This window comes from Dunckerocampus dactyliophorus, chromosome 15 (genome assembly GCF_027744805.1).
Source record: "Dunckerocampus dactyliophorus isolate RoL2022-P2 chromosome 15, RoL_Ddac_1.1, whole genome shotgun sequence".
Taxonomy (NCBI): domain Eukaryota; kingdom Metazoa; phylum Chordata; class Actinopteri; order Syngnathiformes; family Syngnathidae; genus Dunckerocampus; species Dunckerocampus dactyliophorus.
This window is the reverse complement of record NC_072833.1, coordinates 15,846,150-15,861,893: the sequence shown is the minus strand read 5'-3', so window position 1 is coordinate 15,861,893 and position 15,744 is coordinate 15,846,150. Positions and strand designations below refer to the sequence as shown.

Below are 15,744 nucleotides of genomic sequence, written 5' to 3'. Positions count from 1 at the left end.
GGTGTTTTTCCGCAGAAGCAATGAGTCAAGTAGTGGTGGCACAGTTGATAAGTGGTTCACTCTATCGCTTGGTAGCAAAGAACAAAGTAGGTTTGCTCACATTACTGTAATTGAGTTGTTTTTTGTAGGTTTTTTTAAAATCATTCTTAGAATATGTACCTGTACTAAACTACTTAAAGGGATAGTTCAGATTTTTTGACATGAAGTTGTATGACATCCAGAACTGGACTTAGGAGACCAAGTGGGGGGTACGTCGCTGTTATCGGACAACAGTGCTGATGGGGATGTCATACAACTTCATGTCAAAAAATCCGAGCTATCCCTTTAAGCATTTGCTACACTTTAAATCATACATTTTCAAAGTGAATGATGGACAGGACATCCCGTAGGCCTACATACATTAGTAACATTTTAACAGTAAGATCATGCTAGGCGAGCCTGTTTACTGAAGAAAAACTGCATGATCAAACTTAGAGCTCCCACGCCTGTAGTTGACTGACGGATTGGTGGCAGTTTTGTTCTAAGATGTGTAGCAAAGCCTGCTTTTTTTTTTGTAAATCAGTAGGTGTATACAGGTGGGTACACTTGCCCAACGTAATAGTATATAATAATACTGTGTATCACATACAACAACATAACATTAAGGAGTGGGCCTGGAGGACACAAACGTTACCAACACTAGCATAGCTATATGAGCTACAGTGCCAACATTCCACATTTTAACAGCAACATCATGCTAGGTGAGCCTATTTACTCAAGATAAACCAAATGATCAAGCTGTCTGCAATTTGTAATCGTGCTTACCAGGTTAATTAGCATCGTCACTAATACGGCGCTGGTTCATTCCCTGACAAACTTCTGTCCTGTGTCACTCCACGACTTTAGTCTTGCTCATTACCACTTTGTACTTTGTATTTTCATCTAGCTTTGTTTTCTTTTTACCTTGTTTTTTTGTGTGGCTTTGCTTTGTGATTTTTTTTATTATACTCTTTCCCTTGATGCTGCTTTTTGTCGCCGACACTTTTTGTTTATCCTTTTTGCAACCTTTTTTACTTCACTTCTGTGCCTGTCTCTGCATACAGGGGCCCTTGGGCTCCTGTGACATATACACAGTGCAGGCTCAACTATCTAGAGGCAGGTCAGAGTTTTTCCCTTCATGATGTCATGAAAAGAAAACAACGTCAAAGCTGACAGTCTTCTCTCAAAAGTGGAGCAAACAAATGGGGGTGATGATAATTTTTTTTCATTCATGTTCATGAAGAGGATCTAGCTGCAGGAAATTGTGACTTATTTTATTTTTGCACTTTAAAGAACACCTGGTTTTGCAGTGCACAGGAGAGTTCCTAAAAGTAATTTTCTTATACTCACTTGAGTAGATTTTTGTACTTGAGTATAAAACATTTACGTTTTAATACTCTTTCTACCTCTGCTTGGTGTGCAAAAAAATTAAGGGCTGGTTCATTGGAGTGAGACACTGTCGCTTACAAACGATCTGTGGACGCTTCAGCCAGCGTGCGAACCGTGACAGAGAAGAGAGAGAGAGGTGGGGGAGGAAGAGAGAAAAGAGATAGAGAGAGGTGGGGGGAAAGGCGTTTCCACGCTTGGCCGCCGGCTTGCCGCTCACACTCGGCGTCGAGAGAAGTCACGACCGTCCTCAGCTCGGTGTGTACACGTCACGGCCGCTTTTCCCACGCTGATGACGCCCCCCTCCCCTCGACCCTCTTCATCATCATCACCAGCATTGTGACAGTGAGGGACTGGACTTTAAAAAAAAAAAAAAAACCTCCCACCAACTCTGTCTTTCGTCTGACCCGGTTCCGACTCAGATTATTCCACGTCCTTCCTTCTTTACTGTAAGTATATTATTTTTATTTTCTTCATGAAAATAAATAATTGAAGCAGCTGGCATGCCGCTACGTGACTCTCCTCCTCCTCTTCTTCTTCTTCCTGTTCTCCTTCCTCCTCCTACATTGTCCTCCTGCAAGTGGTCAGTTATCCCATTCTCCATAGGGCGTTAAACACACCATTAATTGAACCAATTGGATTGGTTTGGCATCCGTACTGCATTAGAGGCCGTCCCGTGAGTGCAATACATTTGTCATTTATGAATGGAAATGTGTGTGTGTGTGTGTGTGTGTGAGAGAGAGAGAGAAAACGACCAAAAAAGAGGTCAGCTGAGGCACTGTATTTTGGGAAATCAGGAAGTCATTGAATGCATCGTTTGGAATAAATATTGTTAGATTCCTGGTTACGCTTGACCACATGTAGCCCAAACGTGTGTGTGCGTGCGTGCGTGTGCGTGTGCGTGCGTGTGCGTGTGCGTGTGCGTGTGTGTGTGTGTGTGTGTGTGTGTGTGTGTGTGTGTGTGTGTGTGTGTGGACACCTTGACTCAGCTTTTCGGAGATCGAGCCGTCCTCAGGGACGCGACTCAGCTTTCCCGTTGTTCACTTCCTGTTGTTTCAGTTGTCGTGGTGTTGTGAATGTTTGTGGTTTGTGGTGAATATGAGTGTAAAAACAGGCCAAACAAAAGGAGATCATTCCAAATGTTCCCATGACTCCTCCTGCTTTTACTTGGAACCATCAAGTGATCCACATCCTGCAGTTGAAAAACTCGTGCTTTGGAAGAGTTGAAATGATGAAGATGAAACTGACTTGTGGCTTCCTGGAGGGTTTGAACTGACAATCCAGGCAGGAAGTTTGGACCTTTAGGTTCAAAGGTTACATAGTTCGGTATGTTTTCCTTGTCAGAGTACTGTTAGGTGAAAAATGAGAGCAAGAATACTGTTTTTTTTTTTTTTTTTTTTAGTTAAAGGTCCCCTATTATGCAAAATAGGCTTTATAATGATGTTCATGAAATGCGACAACAATCATCTCTCACTTGTTTGCTCTATTTTTTGAGAGAAGAGTTGCTCAAACGCTCTCTTTTGAAGTTGCAGCTTTTCATTACTTCATGAAGGAAAAACCTCCTTATGGACATGATATCTCCTCTGACCAGCCCCAGCTAGATGAGCCCACCCTGTATATATGCCCACCACCTTGTAAAACTCCCCCAAAAGAATCAGGCTTCACTACACATCTTAAATGGAAGTTGAGATAGGTCAAGGACTAAGACCAGTGGGGAAAACGGCTGCTGAAGTTGAAGCCTGTTTCCCTTTAGACCACCCATAAGCTCATCAATTAGCTTGTGTAACGTGTGATTGGCCATGGAAGCATCCTAACTAAATTCCCGAGCCACCTCATCTGGCTCCTTTCAATGCGGGGGAGGAGCGGTTCTACTCTGAGTTTCTCCCGGATGATAGTGCTGCTCACCTTATCTCTAACAGAAAGCCCAGCCATCCTACAGACAAAACTCAATTCGTCCACTTGTACCTGCGACCTTGTCTTATTGGTTTTTAACAGATTTCCAGGATTTTCTATGAAGTCTAGCACATAGTATAGATAAAATAATCATGGTGGGTGACTTTAACATTCATATGGACATTCACTTCACTATTCAAGGCTATTCTGAGTTCTCCCAGGTAGTAGATAATCACACACTTGATCTCGTCGTGACTTATGCCATTGGTGTTAAACACTTAACAATATTTACACAAAATCCTGTTTTGTGACCATTTTCTACTCACATTTGAATTCCAAACTAGCTAACTTCACACCAGTATTTACCAGACGCCTATCAGATAAAAGTACCGTACTAATAAATTGAAAGATGCCATCGCCGCTTCCTAGAAAATCTAACCAATATCCAACCTTCCATTTTTGTCCAAGATCCTTGAGAAAGCAGTTGCCAAACAATTGTACCATTTCCTTCAAAACAATCATCTACTAGAGGTCTTTCAGTCAGGACTTGGGATACACCACAGCACAGAAACAGCACTCGTAAAAATTATGAACGACCTCCTCACCGCCTCAGACAAAGGCCTTGTTTCAGTATTAGCTTTATTAGACCTTACAGCAGCATTCGACACAGTTGACCATTAGGGTTTCAGTTGGTTCTCATTTTTCATTTATGAGTGTGACCCTAATGTGTAACGTGCCATGAGAAAACTGTTGTTGTGATTTGGTGCTATATAAATGAATTGAATTGAATTTGTGACAGACCGCAGGCCCAGTAGCCGACACAACCTCTCCTGTGGACATGATCTCACCAGAGACCCCAGCAGCCTGCTGAGCCCACCCATGAATGATTTCACTTTTATTTATTTATTCAAGACTCCAGAATATAATTCCGTATAGTAGTGTTGGCACAGGCTCTGCGCGCCGATTTAGGGGGCCAGGCTGGACAAAAAAGTCTAGGTCCAAGTTTTAGTTCTAGTCCACCCCTGGTGGTAGCTGTAAATTGGATCATTATGGTTTTCTTCACCAAATAGGCTAACCTACGGTATATGTTAACCTTAAAGATGCATTGTTGTATGTGATATTACGTTGGGCAAGTGCAGAGTTGCAGTGTATATGCAAAAAGTGGATAAAGTGCGCAATAGCGCTTCTTGGAGACGCTCACTCAATAAGAGACAGGCATGGACAAACACATCTCATTAGCATTAAAGCTACAGACAATGGTGTGTTCGCAGTAGGGCTTGCAGAAAGCACTTTTAAACAATTTAAATTCCAGCATCAGTGCTAGATTGGGACAACACACTTCCAATACACTATTATGGGACAAAATGGTGAAAAATAGTGTAGTATGGGACCCTGCATTGCTGGGTCGCTTGACTTCTTGCAAAATGCCAGCAACAACACGTTGCTTCTTTCCAAAGGTCCCACTCCCAGTTCCCGCCAATTTGATTGACCAAGCTTGACTTCCTGCAGTGAGTGTTGTTGCTGCTTCCCTCCAGGTGGGCTGCGTGGTCAGGTTGCTGAGCGCTGCCTACACCGCCAAAAACCTACTTCTTTAAATGTCTGCTTCTCTGCAGCATCCAGTACACTCCACTTTGTTTGCATGCGTAATCCACTTGGCAGCTCGGCGCCAAATCAAACGCCTCAGTGGCTATGAGTGGATTTGATAAGAGCTGATGTGATTGGATTTGTGTATGCATGTGTGTGTGTGTGTGTGTGTGTGTGTGTGTGTGTGTGTGTGTTGTTTTAATCATAGGAATTGAAAAGTTGACAGTCATCACAGAAGATCTCTGCGGTGCATTCAAGTACGCGAGAAGTGTCATCTAACTTGACAGCGAGCGAGGTAACTTCCTGTTTGGCTGAGATGCCTTCAGGGCACCTGCGGAGTGTGTGGTTTTTTTCTAATCCTTTGCAGGGCTGCTTGCTGTGGTTGAAAGTGTCTGTGTGTGTGTGTGTGTATATATAGTGTGTGTGACCCTCCAGGGAGTCGTGTACCTGCGTGGTTGTCCACTAATGTGCTGCAGCGCTACACAAAGCCCAGACGAGAAGCTCTTATGTAATCCCACTTTTATTAGGAGGAATCATGTGACCAACCAGCTCTTTTTTTTTAGGATTCAGAACCACTTGGGTCTATTTGCGGCTCATTGTATTTTCCACGGTTGTTTGAATGCACCACACAGGTGCCACATGTCAATGAAGTGGCCCATTTGTTTGCATAGCTCTCTTGTCCGTCTTCCTGTTGTGTTGTGCATCGTCCAGAGTGAATGAGCCACACAGGAAGTTGCTAAGCTCCGCCTCCAGCTCACAGGTCATCAAAACACACACACATTCAGCTCCTCCTCTGCCCTTTCCTGTCAAACAAAGCTAGACGCTGCCTTAACTTTTGTATTGTTACACATTGTGTGTGTATGCGTGCATGCTTGATGAGATCCGCTTCCTTTTCCTGCATCTGGAGCACATCCACTCCCGGTTTAAGCTCTATTGCCGGGTGTCAATCGTTTTCATTCATTTTCTATGCCGCGTAATCAGGGTAGAGTGTGCTGGAGCCAATTAACCGAACATGCGTATTTTTGGAGTGTGGGGGGAGAAAACGCATGCACGGGGAGAACATGCAAACTTCACGCAGAGATGTCCAATGGAGATTCCAACCCAGACCTTCCAGATCTCCTAAATGTGTGACCAACATGCTAACGACTAGGCCACCATGCGGCCAGGCGTTTGTGTCATTAGAGCAAATATTTTACACCAAGAACTACCTCATAAAATATTTAGCTTTTAGTCACCATTTTATGCTGCCTACCATCACGGTTGAGCTTCACATAAGTGGCTTGTACTTGTAGTTCGCAGAGGACAGCAGGTTTTGCTGCACATCTTAAATTACTATCTGTCAGTAAGCTACAAACATGGGAGCTTTTTTATCTTGGTTTTTCGTCAGCAAATAGGCTCACCTAGCATGATGTTGCTGTTGAAGTGTCACTAATGTTAGCACTGTAGCTCACACTACTGTGCTCGTGTTGCTAACATTTGTGCGCTCCTGTTGTGTCTGATATATGGCATCCGTTACTTCACGTACCGCTGGTCGTACAGTTTGAGAGTCAATGTTGTAAGGTAAGATAGTACTATCAGAGGTCGAAGGTCAGAATTATCTTCCTAGGCAGTGAGATGATGACAGGAGGCGAAGGATATTTTTGACTCCAAAAACAAAAAACCATGTCACTCGTGCGTGCTCCTTCACAGCGGGAGGGGGGAATGGACTCTTACACCCTCATTTTATCTCAGCCCCTCCCCTCCTCATCCTCATCCTCCCAGAGGCACTGAGATATTTTTATCCTCGGCAAAGCTGAAACGTTAATGAAGCGTCGGCCTCGCGTTTAGTGTGACACACTGACATTTGCTTCTGCTGTCGTTCTGCATGCGTATGTTATGTTATCATACACTGACATTGGAATCAGCCATCAAGCTGCTGCATCACTGTTAATGTGAATGAACTGCTTCCTGCATTGGTTCCTGTAGCTGTTAGCATAAGCTGCTAACATGAATTACCTGCTCCCTGCATTGGCTCTTGGGGCTGTTACTAGTTATTAGACGCGAGTAAAAACCAAGACGCTCGGCCCAGCAATGAGATACTCAAATGATTCTGAAAGTGCAATCAAAGATCCCTTATAGTTTCAATACATTTAAACTATGCCTCCTCTGTGTGGATAGAAAATTGTTATATTACAAAATACTATCTATAACCAAAGACACAAATTTTAATGGGAGAACGTTCAAAATTTGGGACAAAAATGATTCCAAAAAGAGAATGACACAGGAACCTGAGGTCAAACACTTGTTAGGGTATGGAATGTCACCAATGTTTTCAGCAAAATTGTTCCCACTAAAGTCGCTCGTACAGAACTTGGGAGTTTTAACCGCCATTGTGCATGACGTCCCCAATTGTACGAGACCTCATCTTGGCAGGCGTCAGAGGATTCATTTGTGCATATGCTTTGCTTTTTCTTTGGCTTTTTGGCAACACTAATTCAAAAAGCTGCCCACACTGTAGCCTCTTAGGGATCGCGTCACAACGGCCTTATGCCAATCAATTTCACGGGCCAATGAAAAAGATGTTTTCATTGCATTCTAAAAAAAAAAAAAAAAGGTTAGGATGTGAAAACAGGACATGTCCTCGGAAAACAGGATGTTTGGTCACTCTAAATGACCTGCTCCTTGCATTGGTTCTTGGAGCAAACATGAATTACCTTCTCATTGGTTGCTGGAGCGATGAGCATGAGCTGCTAACACTCATTACCAGGTTCAGTCACTGCTTCTGCTTCCTGTGGCCAGGTTGCCAGGTTGCTTTATTTCTTCCTTTTGTCATTACCATTAACTGCTATTGTGAATGACCTGTGGTCCCTTGCATTGGTTCCTGGAGCTGTTAGCGTTAGCCGCTAACATAATCCCTAAAGCTGTTCACAGAAAGCTGATGCTATAAAATTAGCATTGTTCTGTTAATGTATTATCAATTGAATTCAATTTTTTTTTACCATTCTCTCTCACATGACTTTGTATCGCCATCATCTTCTATCTTCAGTGTGGCCCGCTCATCAGGTGCTGAAAGTCACCGGCTTGCTTGCACTATAGTTTACAGTAGCTGCATGGAGGATTTTAATGGATTAATGAATTAGGGCTGATGGCGGCTGCGTGACTGCACGCTGGCTTTGTCTGGCTTGGCTCGACTCCTGTGGCTGAGAGGTCATCCAGTCATGACCAAAAGGCACTCTGCTGATCAGTGTCTCCTGGTGTGTTCAAGATGATTGAAGCATCCTTGATCACGTATCCAAGAATAGAAGTGATGCTGATTCGTGCACATCTATGAGGATGAGCTCTTTGCACTCAAGGGGAGGAAAATGATAAAACAAAGCTGAGCAGATTAGCTCCACTTTTCACTGCTGCCTTCCTCTTCCTAAACACCGTCCAGGAAGTGCGTCTGTGTCGAAGCATTCCTGCGGGTTTATAGAACCTTGTCTCTGTTTTTGCCTCCGCTTTCTCTCACCCTCCCACTACCTCGCTGACCTTTGCTCTCTGGCGTCACGCAAGCCTGCACTACTAACAAATAAATACGCTTGCTATCTGCATGCAGGACACATCCATGAGGCGCCCACAGTTTGTGTGTGTGTGCTCGCGCGTGTGTGTAGCTGCCCACACACACACACACACACACGCACACACACGCGCTCCCTGCCTGCTGACGCTGTGTGCAGTAGCTCGCAGTAAAATGACAGAAACATATGTGAACAGAGTTTAAAACAACATGCATACTGTTGGTGGTTGTGCGAATCATTCACTTAAACAAGCGACCTTCTCCAGTGCGCCCCCAAATGGTGTCAGACTTCATTTAACATGCACTAACTCATTTGGAAAGAAACATTTTTACACCACTGGTTATGCAACAGTAAGTTTTTAATGGTGTTTTCGCACTAATATGTTTCACTAGAGCCTGTTTGTGAGCCCCAAACGTGAGAAAAGTCCATCATCTCTCTCACTTGTTTGCCCCACTTTTGCGAGAAGATGCGCTCCAACACTAGCTTTTGAAGTTGCGGCTTGTCATGACGTTGTGAAGGAAAACGCTTCCTCATGGACATGAAACAAGTCTGACACACCCCTAGCTTGATGAGCCCTCCTCGTGTAACCACCCACTTCCTTGTGGAAAGGAAAAAGAAAAGCAAAGCATGCTTTGCTACACATCTTAAAATAAAATTCTGGAGCTCTGCCAAATGGCAGTCAGTCAGCTGCTGATGCGGGAGCTGTGAGTTAGATCATATTATTTTTCTTCAGCGAATGAGCTAATCTAAAAGACTTTGATCAGGAGTCTATATATAGTATGTATATAAATTGCATGTCACAGGCGTGTCAAAGGAGCAAAAAAGCCATGTTTCATTGCACAGATGTGTACAAATCTTCTTTCCTCATCCATGAGAAGTGGGCCACTGGCCTACATTCTTCTACACAGATTAGCGCTTCCTCCTTTCTCTCTTTTTGACGCCTTTTGGCTGATAGGCACTGGCGCCGTCATTGGACGCCACTGTGGACCACGCTCTGCCATAATCCCCTTCGCCTGTCCCGCTCCTGTACTCCCCAAGTTGCCCCTGGTGAGGAGGAAGTTGTTACAACAAAGAGTATCTGAGAGGAAGTGTTGTGAAGCAAAACTGAGACAATCATGGCGGAAGAATAATGTGGTTTTGACGCTGGACCCGTAGAGGGCAGGACGCCAGGCTGCGCACGCACTTGTGCGCACAGCAGATGGTGGCATTAAATGAATGTGCCTTTGCCAAATGTAACATCTGCTCTAAAAAGTTATTTATTTGCTTCATTTTAAGCTAGCTTTGACCTGAGATGAGTATGTCACTCAGAGGCCACAGCAACGCATGTGACCAAAGACAAAAATATCATCTCGTCAGATCGTCAAGTTACAAAATACTTTGTCCTTTTTTCCCCTCGATCAGAGAGGGGTTTTTTTTAGCCACCAATTCAGTTGCCATGGTAACGACTGAAACCTCGTCTCCACGCAAAGCCCAGGACGGTGTGGGCTTTTATTCTGAAAGGAGTGAGAACTCTGTCCTGGCTGTCGCTAGGTAACTGTCTCCAGGGCCTCAAGGCAAAGCCAGGCCTGGTCTCCATGGTAACCAACCAGCCAGCGTGAATGGACTTGTTGGTCATCAGTGTTGGAGTTGAAGTAGAATAATCATTCAAAATAAGTGTAATAATAATAATGTGCAGTACAGTTAAAGGTCATGTTGAACCATAAAACTAGGTAAACTAATAATTTAGTGACATTAATATTGTACTTACATTGTTCATAAAAGTCAATTATTCCTGTCTGGACCTGTCTCCTCCTTTTAAAGGATAAATAGATTGGATCTTGCACCAAGCTCTCAGACTGGAGCAGTCCGATGTGGTCTGGCTGGTTGGTGTGTGTCTAGTCTTTGTGTGTCTAGTCTTTGAGCCTGAAGTGATGAAGCATTCCTGAGAATACAATGACATACAATGAATGCAATACAATAAATTTGATTATATTATAATAAATTAATTGATATATAAATAAATGTACAGCGGGCCGCACGGTGGTCTAGTGGTTAGCATGTTGGCCACACAGTCACAGTCCAGAGATCGGGAAGACATGGGTTCGAATCTCCGTTGGGCATTTCTGTGCGGAGTTTGCATGTTCTCCCCATGCGTGTGTGGGTTTTCTCCGGGTACTCCGGTTTCCTCCCACATTCCAAAAACATGCATGTTAGGTTAATTGACGACTCTAAATTGTCCATAGGTGTGAATGGTTGTTTGTCTATATGTGCCCTGCGATTGGGTCCAGGGTGTACCCCACCTGTCACCCAAAGTTAGCTGGGATAGGCTCCAGCATACCCCCACGATCCTAATGAGGAGAAGCGGCATAGAAAATGGATGGATGGATAAATGTACAGCCATGTAATGTACTTGATTATTACAAAACACAACAATAAAGTAATACAATAAAATAGAAAATATCTTTTTCATGTCAAGTAAATTGCTATTTATTATTAGCAAGTTGTTTAGCTAAATGTACTCATGTAGAAACCTGTTACAGGTTTTTAATGTGTCTGCTTAAGCTTTGCTCCTTTATTGCTAATTTTGTACTTTAAGTGCATGCATCTTTGCACGCACAGAGCAGACAAAAGCGTGTTTGTGTGCATGAGAATGTGAAGCATACTGGCCCTCTTATGTGTGGACGCAGTGTCACGCTCGTCCCCAGTTGAGGTGGGGGGGGGTGTGGCCTGGCCTAGGGTGGGGGTGTCAGCCTGTCATACCATAAATGCAGTTTTGCTTGCCCTGGTGCTTTTATTGGAATAGATGACAGTATTGCTCAAAGTTTACATTGGCGTTCACTATAAAATGAAACCAAACCAAGGGTGGTTGGCCGGGGTTGTGGGGGTGGAACAAGATGTAGCTGCTCTGTTCATTGTTGTCTTCTTCTTGTGCCCCAATTGTGCACAATAGCAGTGCTGATCCATTGTGGTGCAAAGCGAGCGCGCGCACTCACGCTGTCAGAGGAAAAGCGCCTTGTCATTGTTGTGCAGCTCAGATCAGTCACATCATTCAGTATTAAAAAAATGCTTTGTCATCATCACTTTTGTGTGTTTCTAAAATGCACATCACATACATTAAATGGTAGTATTGTTATTGCTATGAATGACATGTTATTTACTGGCATTGTAAAGTTAAATCAAATGCTTTGGCGACCTCTTATGGTAGAGCCAGGCAACAGCAGCTATGCTAAATAGGTCACGGCGTTCGCCATCTGGCACCCATGATGCATTGCGTGTTTGAATGTCTATCTTGAGCCAAATGTTGCGTTGTGTTGTGTCGTCCAGAAGATGGCGGCGGAGTACAGCTCTTTGCTTAGCGACCTGTCTGACAACATCACCAACGAGGACCTGGAGCAGCTCAAGTCCGCATGCAAGGAGGACATCCCTGAGGACCAGAGCAACGTCATCACGTCCTCCAAGGAATGGTTCAGCTACCTGGAGAAGAACGACAAGCTGGCCCAGGGTGAGACACACAAACGCAACACAAACGGATCCATCTAATCATGCTGTGATGTCTGATCTCTCTGCGGGCCTTCCCCACAGACAACCTGTCCTACATAGAGCACATCTTTGAGATTTCGCGGCGGCCCGACCTGCTAACTCGCGTCATCGAGTACCGCACCACGGTGCTGAAGATCTCCGAGGACGACGAGATCGACACCAAGCTGACGCGCATCCCCTCGGCCAAGAAGTACAAAGGTCAGGCAGTCATTATCGCTGGATGTCTCGCTCTGATTTTTCTTAGAAATACTTATCTGTGTAGTCCACGGGTGTTCAGTGCGCGAGCTCGGCGCCATTTGCGGCTCGCAATTGGAAAAAGTTTATACTCCTCTATCGTTGCCTCTGAAGCCACAGCTGATGTCTGCCCTCTTGTGGCCAAACATAATAGCACAACTGCATACAACGCAAGTCCCATATTGCATTTTTCACCAATCAGTATATTGGAACCAAAATCACTTAATTTCTTACATGAATAGCTATAGCATTGTACTGCCAAAACATTTTACTCTTATGATTTTTGTTGTTGTCATTGTTATATTTGTCCAAACAAAGCTACCTTTAGTTGGATCAGGCATTAAAATGAACAAGAAACTGAAGAAACAAGGGTCCATCCATCCATTTTCTATACCGCTTCATCCAGCAATCCTCATTAGGGTCGCTGGAGCCTATCCCAGCTGACTTCAGGCAACAGGCGGTCGCCAGCCAATTGCAGGGCACATATAGACAAACAACCATTCACACTCACAGTCATACCTATGGACAATTTAGAGTCGCCAATTAACCTCACCTGCATGTTTTTGGGAATGTGGGAGGAAGCCGGAGTGCCCGGAGAAAACCCATGTGCACATGGGGAGAACATGCAAACTCCACACAGAAATGCCCAGGGGAAATCGAACCCAGGTCTTCCCAATCTTCAGGCTGTTCCTGTATTGGCCAACGTGCTAACCACTAGACCACTGTGCGGCCTAAGTAACAAGGGTGATTTTTTCCATGACTGTATTAAATAAAGTGCCCCGTTTAAGAGGACATTTTTTAAATGTCAGCAGCAACTCAAAAATACTTTACTTTGAACAGTATTATTTTTTTTTAGAAAGCAGACTCTCGTAAGAGAGACAAAAAGGTGAATAAAAACACCTTAATTACGCTTAGAACTACAAATAAACTTCATTCTTAGTTTGTTAATTAAAAATTGGCCATCATCCGGACTCACCTCCAGCCTCCACTTTTTATCTTGTAGTTAGGACTTGTTTATCACACATCGTTCTTCCATCACACATTCTTGGTAAGAGACCGAGTCCGAATGAGGCTTGAGTGTAATTAGTAGTAATAAAGATTATAAAACATTTACATTTGAGATCCCGCTTTGTAAAACAGGACGAGATCCACCCCAGTGACGTCACGCCTCGAGGATGCTTGGCTCTCCACTGCAACGTGCAGCGGGAGCTTTACTTTCACTTTTATGTTCCCAAATGCCAGAAATTCTCCAACGACGCCAGAAAAGGCTAGCTAGATTTGTCGCTAGTTGTGTTTGAGAAAATAGGTCGCCAAGAGATTTTGTAATGTCACCAGATTTAGCACGGAGGTGGGCGAGGCAGCAGCCTCGCTAAGGAGCACTCACACACACGGCAGTGGTGAGTGAGACAGACCTCTGTGTGAAGAAACAACAGAACAGCGCAAATGCAGTCTATACCGATGTGAACGATATTTTTGTTTTTGATATAGTGCTTCAAAGAAATATTGACATTTGAAAAATATCAATAACATCGACCAGCTCTATTGGAAGTGTAGGAAGTCCAAATTCTAGCCTTGATGTTGAAATTTAGACCGTTTAAAAGTGCTTTTTAAAAGCCCTACTACATACGCCTACAGGCCGTTTAGTGTGTCTTTACCTTAATGCCAATGAGCTGTGTTTGTCCACGCCCAAAAGTGTTATTGTGCACTTAGCCACTATTGACACATACGCTGTAACTCTGCACTTGTCCAATGTAATAGTTGCCATTTGTCACATACAGCGTAACATTAAGGAGTTGGACAGGAGGACACAAACATTAGTATAAACATCAGTATGTGCTAACACTTCAGTGACATTTTAACACATAGCTCTAAGCTGCATTTTAAGATGTGTCGCAAAGCCTACCCTCAACTTCAAAAGCGCCTCTTCTCTCAAAAGTGGAGCAAACAAGTGAGGGAGATGATAGGTTTTCTCACATTACTATTAGAACACCATTAAAAAGTCACACTTGAGTACATTATTAAGTGTGCTGATTTTGCTGCTTCTACTTCTAATAATGTCTCACTTTGTTTCCTCCATATGAAGACATTATTCGCCAGCCATCTGAAGACGAGATCATCAAGTTGGCTCCTCCCCCCAAAAAGGCGTGAAGTCAGCTGCCCGGGATCTTTTGCACCTACCGACTCCTTCACTCCTGGTTCGCCAGTCGACCAACCGACCGTCTGGTTCTGATCAACGTAAACCCCACCCCTCCTTCTCTGCTCTTACACACACACACACACACACACACACACACACACACACACACTGACAAACCACTTATAACCAATCAGGAAACAATAGAAGTATTTTTTTTGTCATCCACCATCCAGGTTCCTGCCATGAGTCAGGTTCTGAATGTTGACTCTAGACGGTTCTCGTCTGTACTTTTTCCTCTGCAAGGTTCTGTCTAACTAAACAAAACGTAGTGCTCGTGTCATCTTGGGAGTGCCTGTTGGCTAGAACCTGGCAGAAACAAAAAAAGTCTGAACAAAATCAATGCTATCAAGACTGTTGAAGCCTAACTGACACTGTGTCTCTGCCCCCTCGCGACAAAGCCTTACTCCACGAACCATGCCCCCCATGACCATCCGAATCTCCTCTTGCCAACCTTCCTATTTAAAAACAACTCTTATTGTGACGTGTGCTCCGCCCGGCGTTTTTTTGGCCTTCTCCTCGGGGTACCCCACACATCTGTTGTGAAAGTTGAGTCTCGCGACCCCTGATTGACCCTCTGTTGGATGACTTTTGTCTACCGCCAATGTCGCCATCATTTAGGTGTTATTTTGTACATGGGTCACATGATTGGTCAGGTTAGTATAATAAGATCCTGTGCTAAATTATGCATTCAGCAGATTAACAATGTATGGCCTGTCTTGGTGAATCCAGTAGGGGGCAGCATGTTGCATTGTAGTTGTGTAAAAAGAAGTTGCTAACTTTGTTCAGCATGAGTTCACTACTTGATGATACGCTCCTGATGAATGGATGATGTGCACAATCCACAAAGTGGAGCGTTCAAGCTCGTTCACGTGCTCGCACATTGTTCCAAACAGCACTTCAAACTAGCTCTGTGTACTATTACAACTACTTGGTGTGGTGTACTACTGCATTCAAGAGCCTTTTGGGAAGTCGGGAATATCCTACTTGGTGCTTACATTAAAGCATCCCATTTAAAAATGAATGAACTCTTCAAGAGGCATTTTCCAGTGCACTTTTCCAAGGTGGACAGTGGCGTTGTTAGACTTCCCAGTGTTCTTGAATGCAACCTGTAAATGGTGTCATCCCCAGTGGCGGTTCTGGCTGCCCAGGTTGCCCCCCACCCATCCCCACATACACAAAATGACACTGCTCGTCTTAAAAGTCTATGCTCTTAACGATATTAATGTAGACATTAACATATCTAAAATATAATAATAAACAAGCAAAACATTTTTAAATACAACACAAATATAGACTGGAAACCCCTGGTTTGCCTTGATCACATGGTGGATGTCTGATGACGTATGAGAAGCATGGGGGCGCAAGTAACCAGCCTGA

General features: G+C 43.9%; 1 protein-coding gene across 4 annotated transcripts; it reads left to right on the top strand.

The window, feature by feature from the left end:
• Window positions 1-1,545: 1,545 nt before the first annotated feature.
• LOC129168144 (astrocytic phosphoprotein PEA-15) lies at window positions 1,546-14,493 on the top strand. 4 transcript variants are annotated; one of them, XM_054753075.1, is made up of 5 exons: window positions 1,546-1,853; window positions 5,090-5,176; window positions 11,721-11,898; window positions 11,979-12,134; window positions 14,254-14,493. In XM_054753075.1, exons 3-5 carry the CDS (start codon window positions 11,724-11,726, stop codon window positions 14,316-14,318), a joined length of 396 nt encoding a protein of 131 aa, XP_054609050.1. In that variant the 5' UTR covers window positions 1,546-1,853; window positions 5,090-5,176; window positions 11,721-11,723; the 3' UTR covers window positions 14,319-14,493. The 4 variants fall into 4 exon arrangements, with proteins under 4 accessions (XP_054609050.1, XP_054609049.1, XP_054609048.1 ...); XM_054753074.1 differs by lacking the exon at window positions 5,090-5,176 and adding an exon at window positions 1,986-2,080; XM_054753073.1 differs by lacking the exon at window positions 5,090-5,176 and having other exon boundaries at window positions 1,547-1,853; window positions 11,724-11,898.
• The last annotated feature ends 1,251 nt before the right edge of the window (window positions 14,494-15,744 follow it).

What these genes read in the sequence shown, in the direction of transcription:
- LOC129168144 (XM_054753075.1), top strand. Translation starts at nt 11,724, where the DNA reads ATGGCGGCGGAGTACAGCTCTTTGCTTAGCGACCTGTCTGACAACATC. An exon ending in GAACGACAAGCTGGCCCAGG is followed by an intron (nt 11,899 to 11,978) that starts GTGAGACACACA and finishes CCTTCCCCACAG; the next exon opens with ACAACCTGTCCTACATAGAG. An exon ending in CTCGGCCAAGAAGTACAAAG is followed by an intron (nt 12,135 to 14,253) that starts GTCAGGCAGTCA and finishes CTCCATATGAAG; the next exon opens with ACATTATTCGCCAGCCATCT.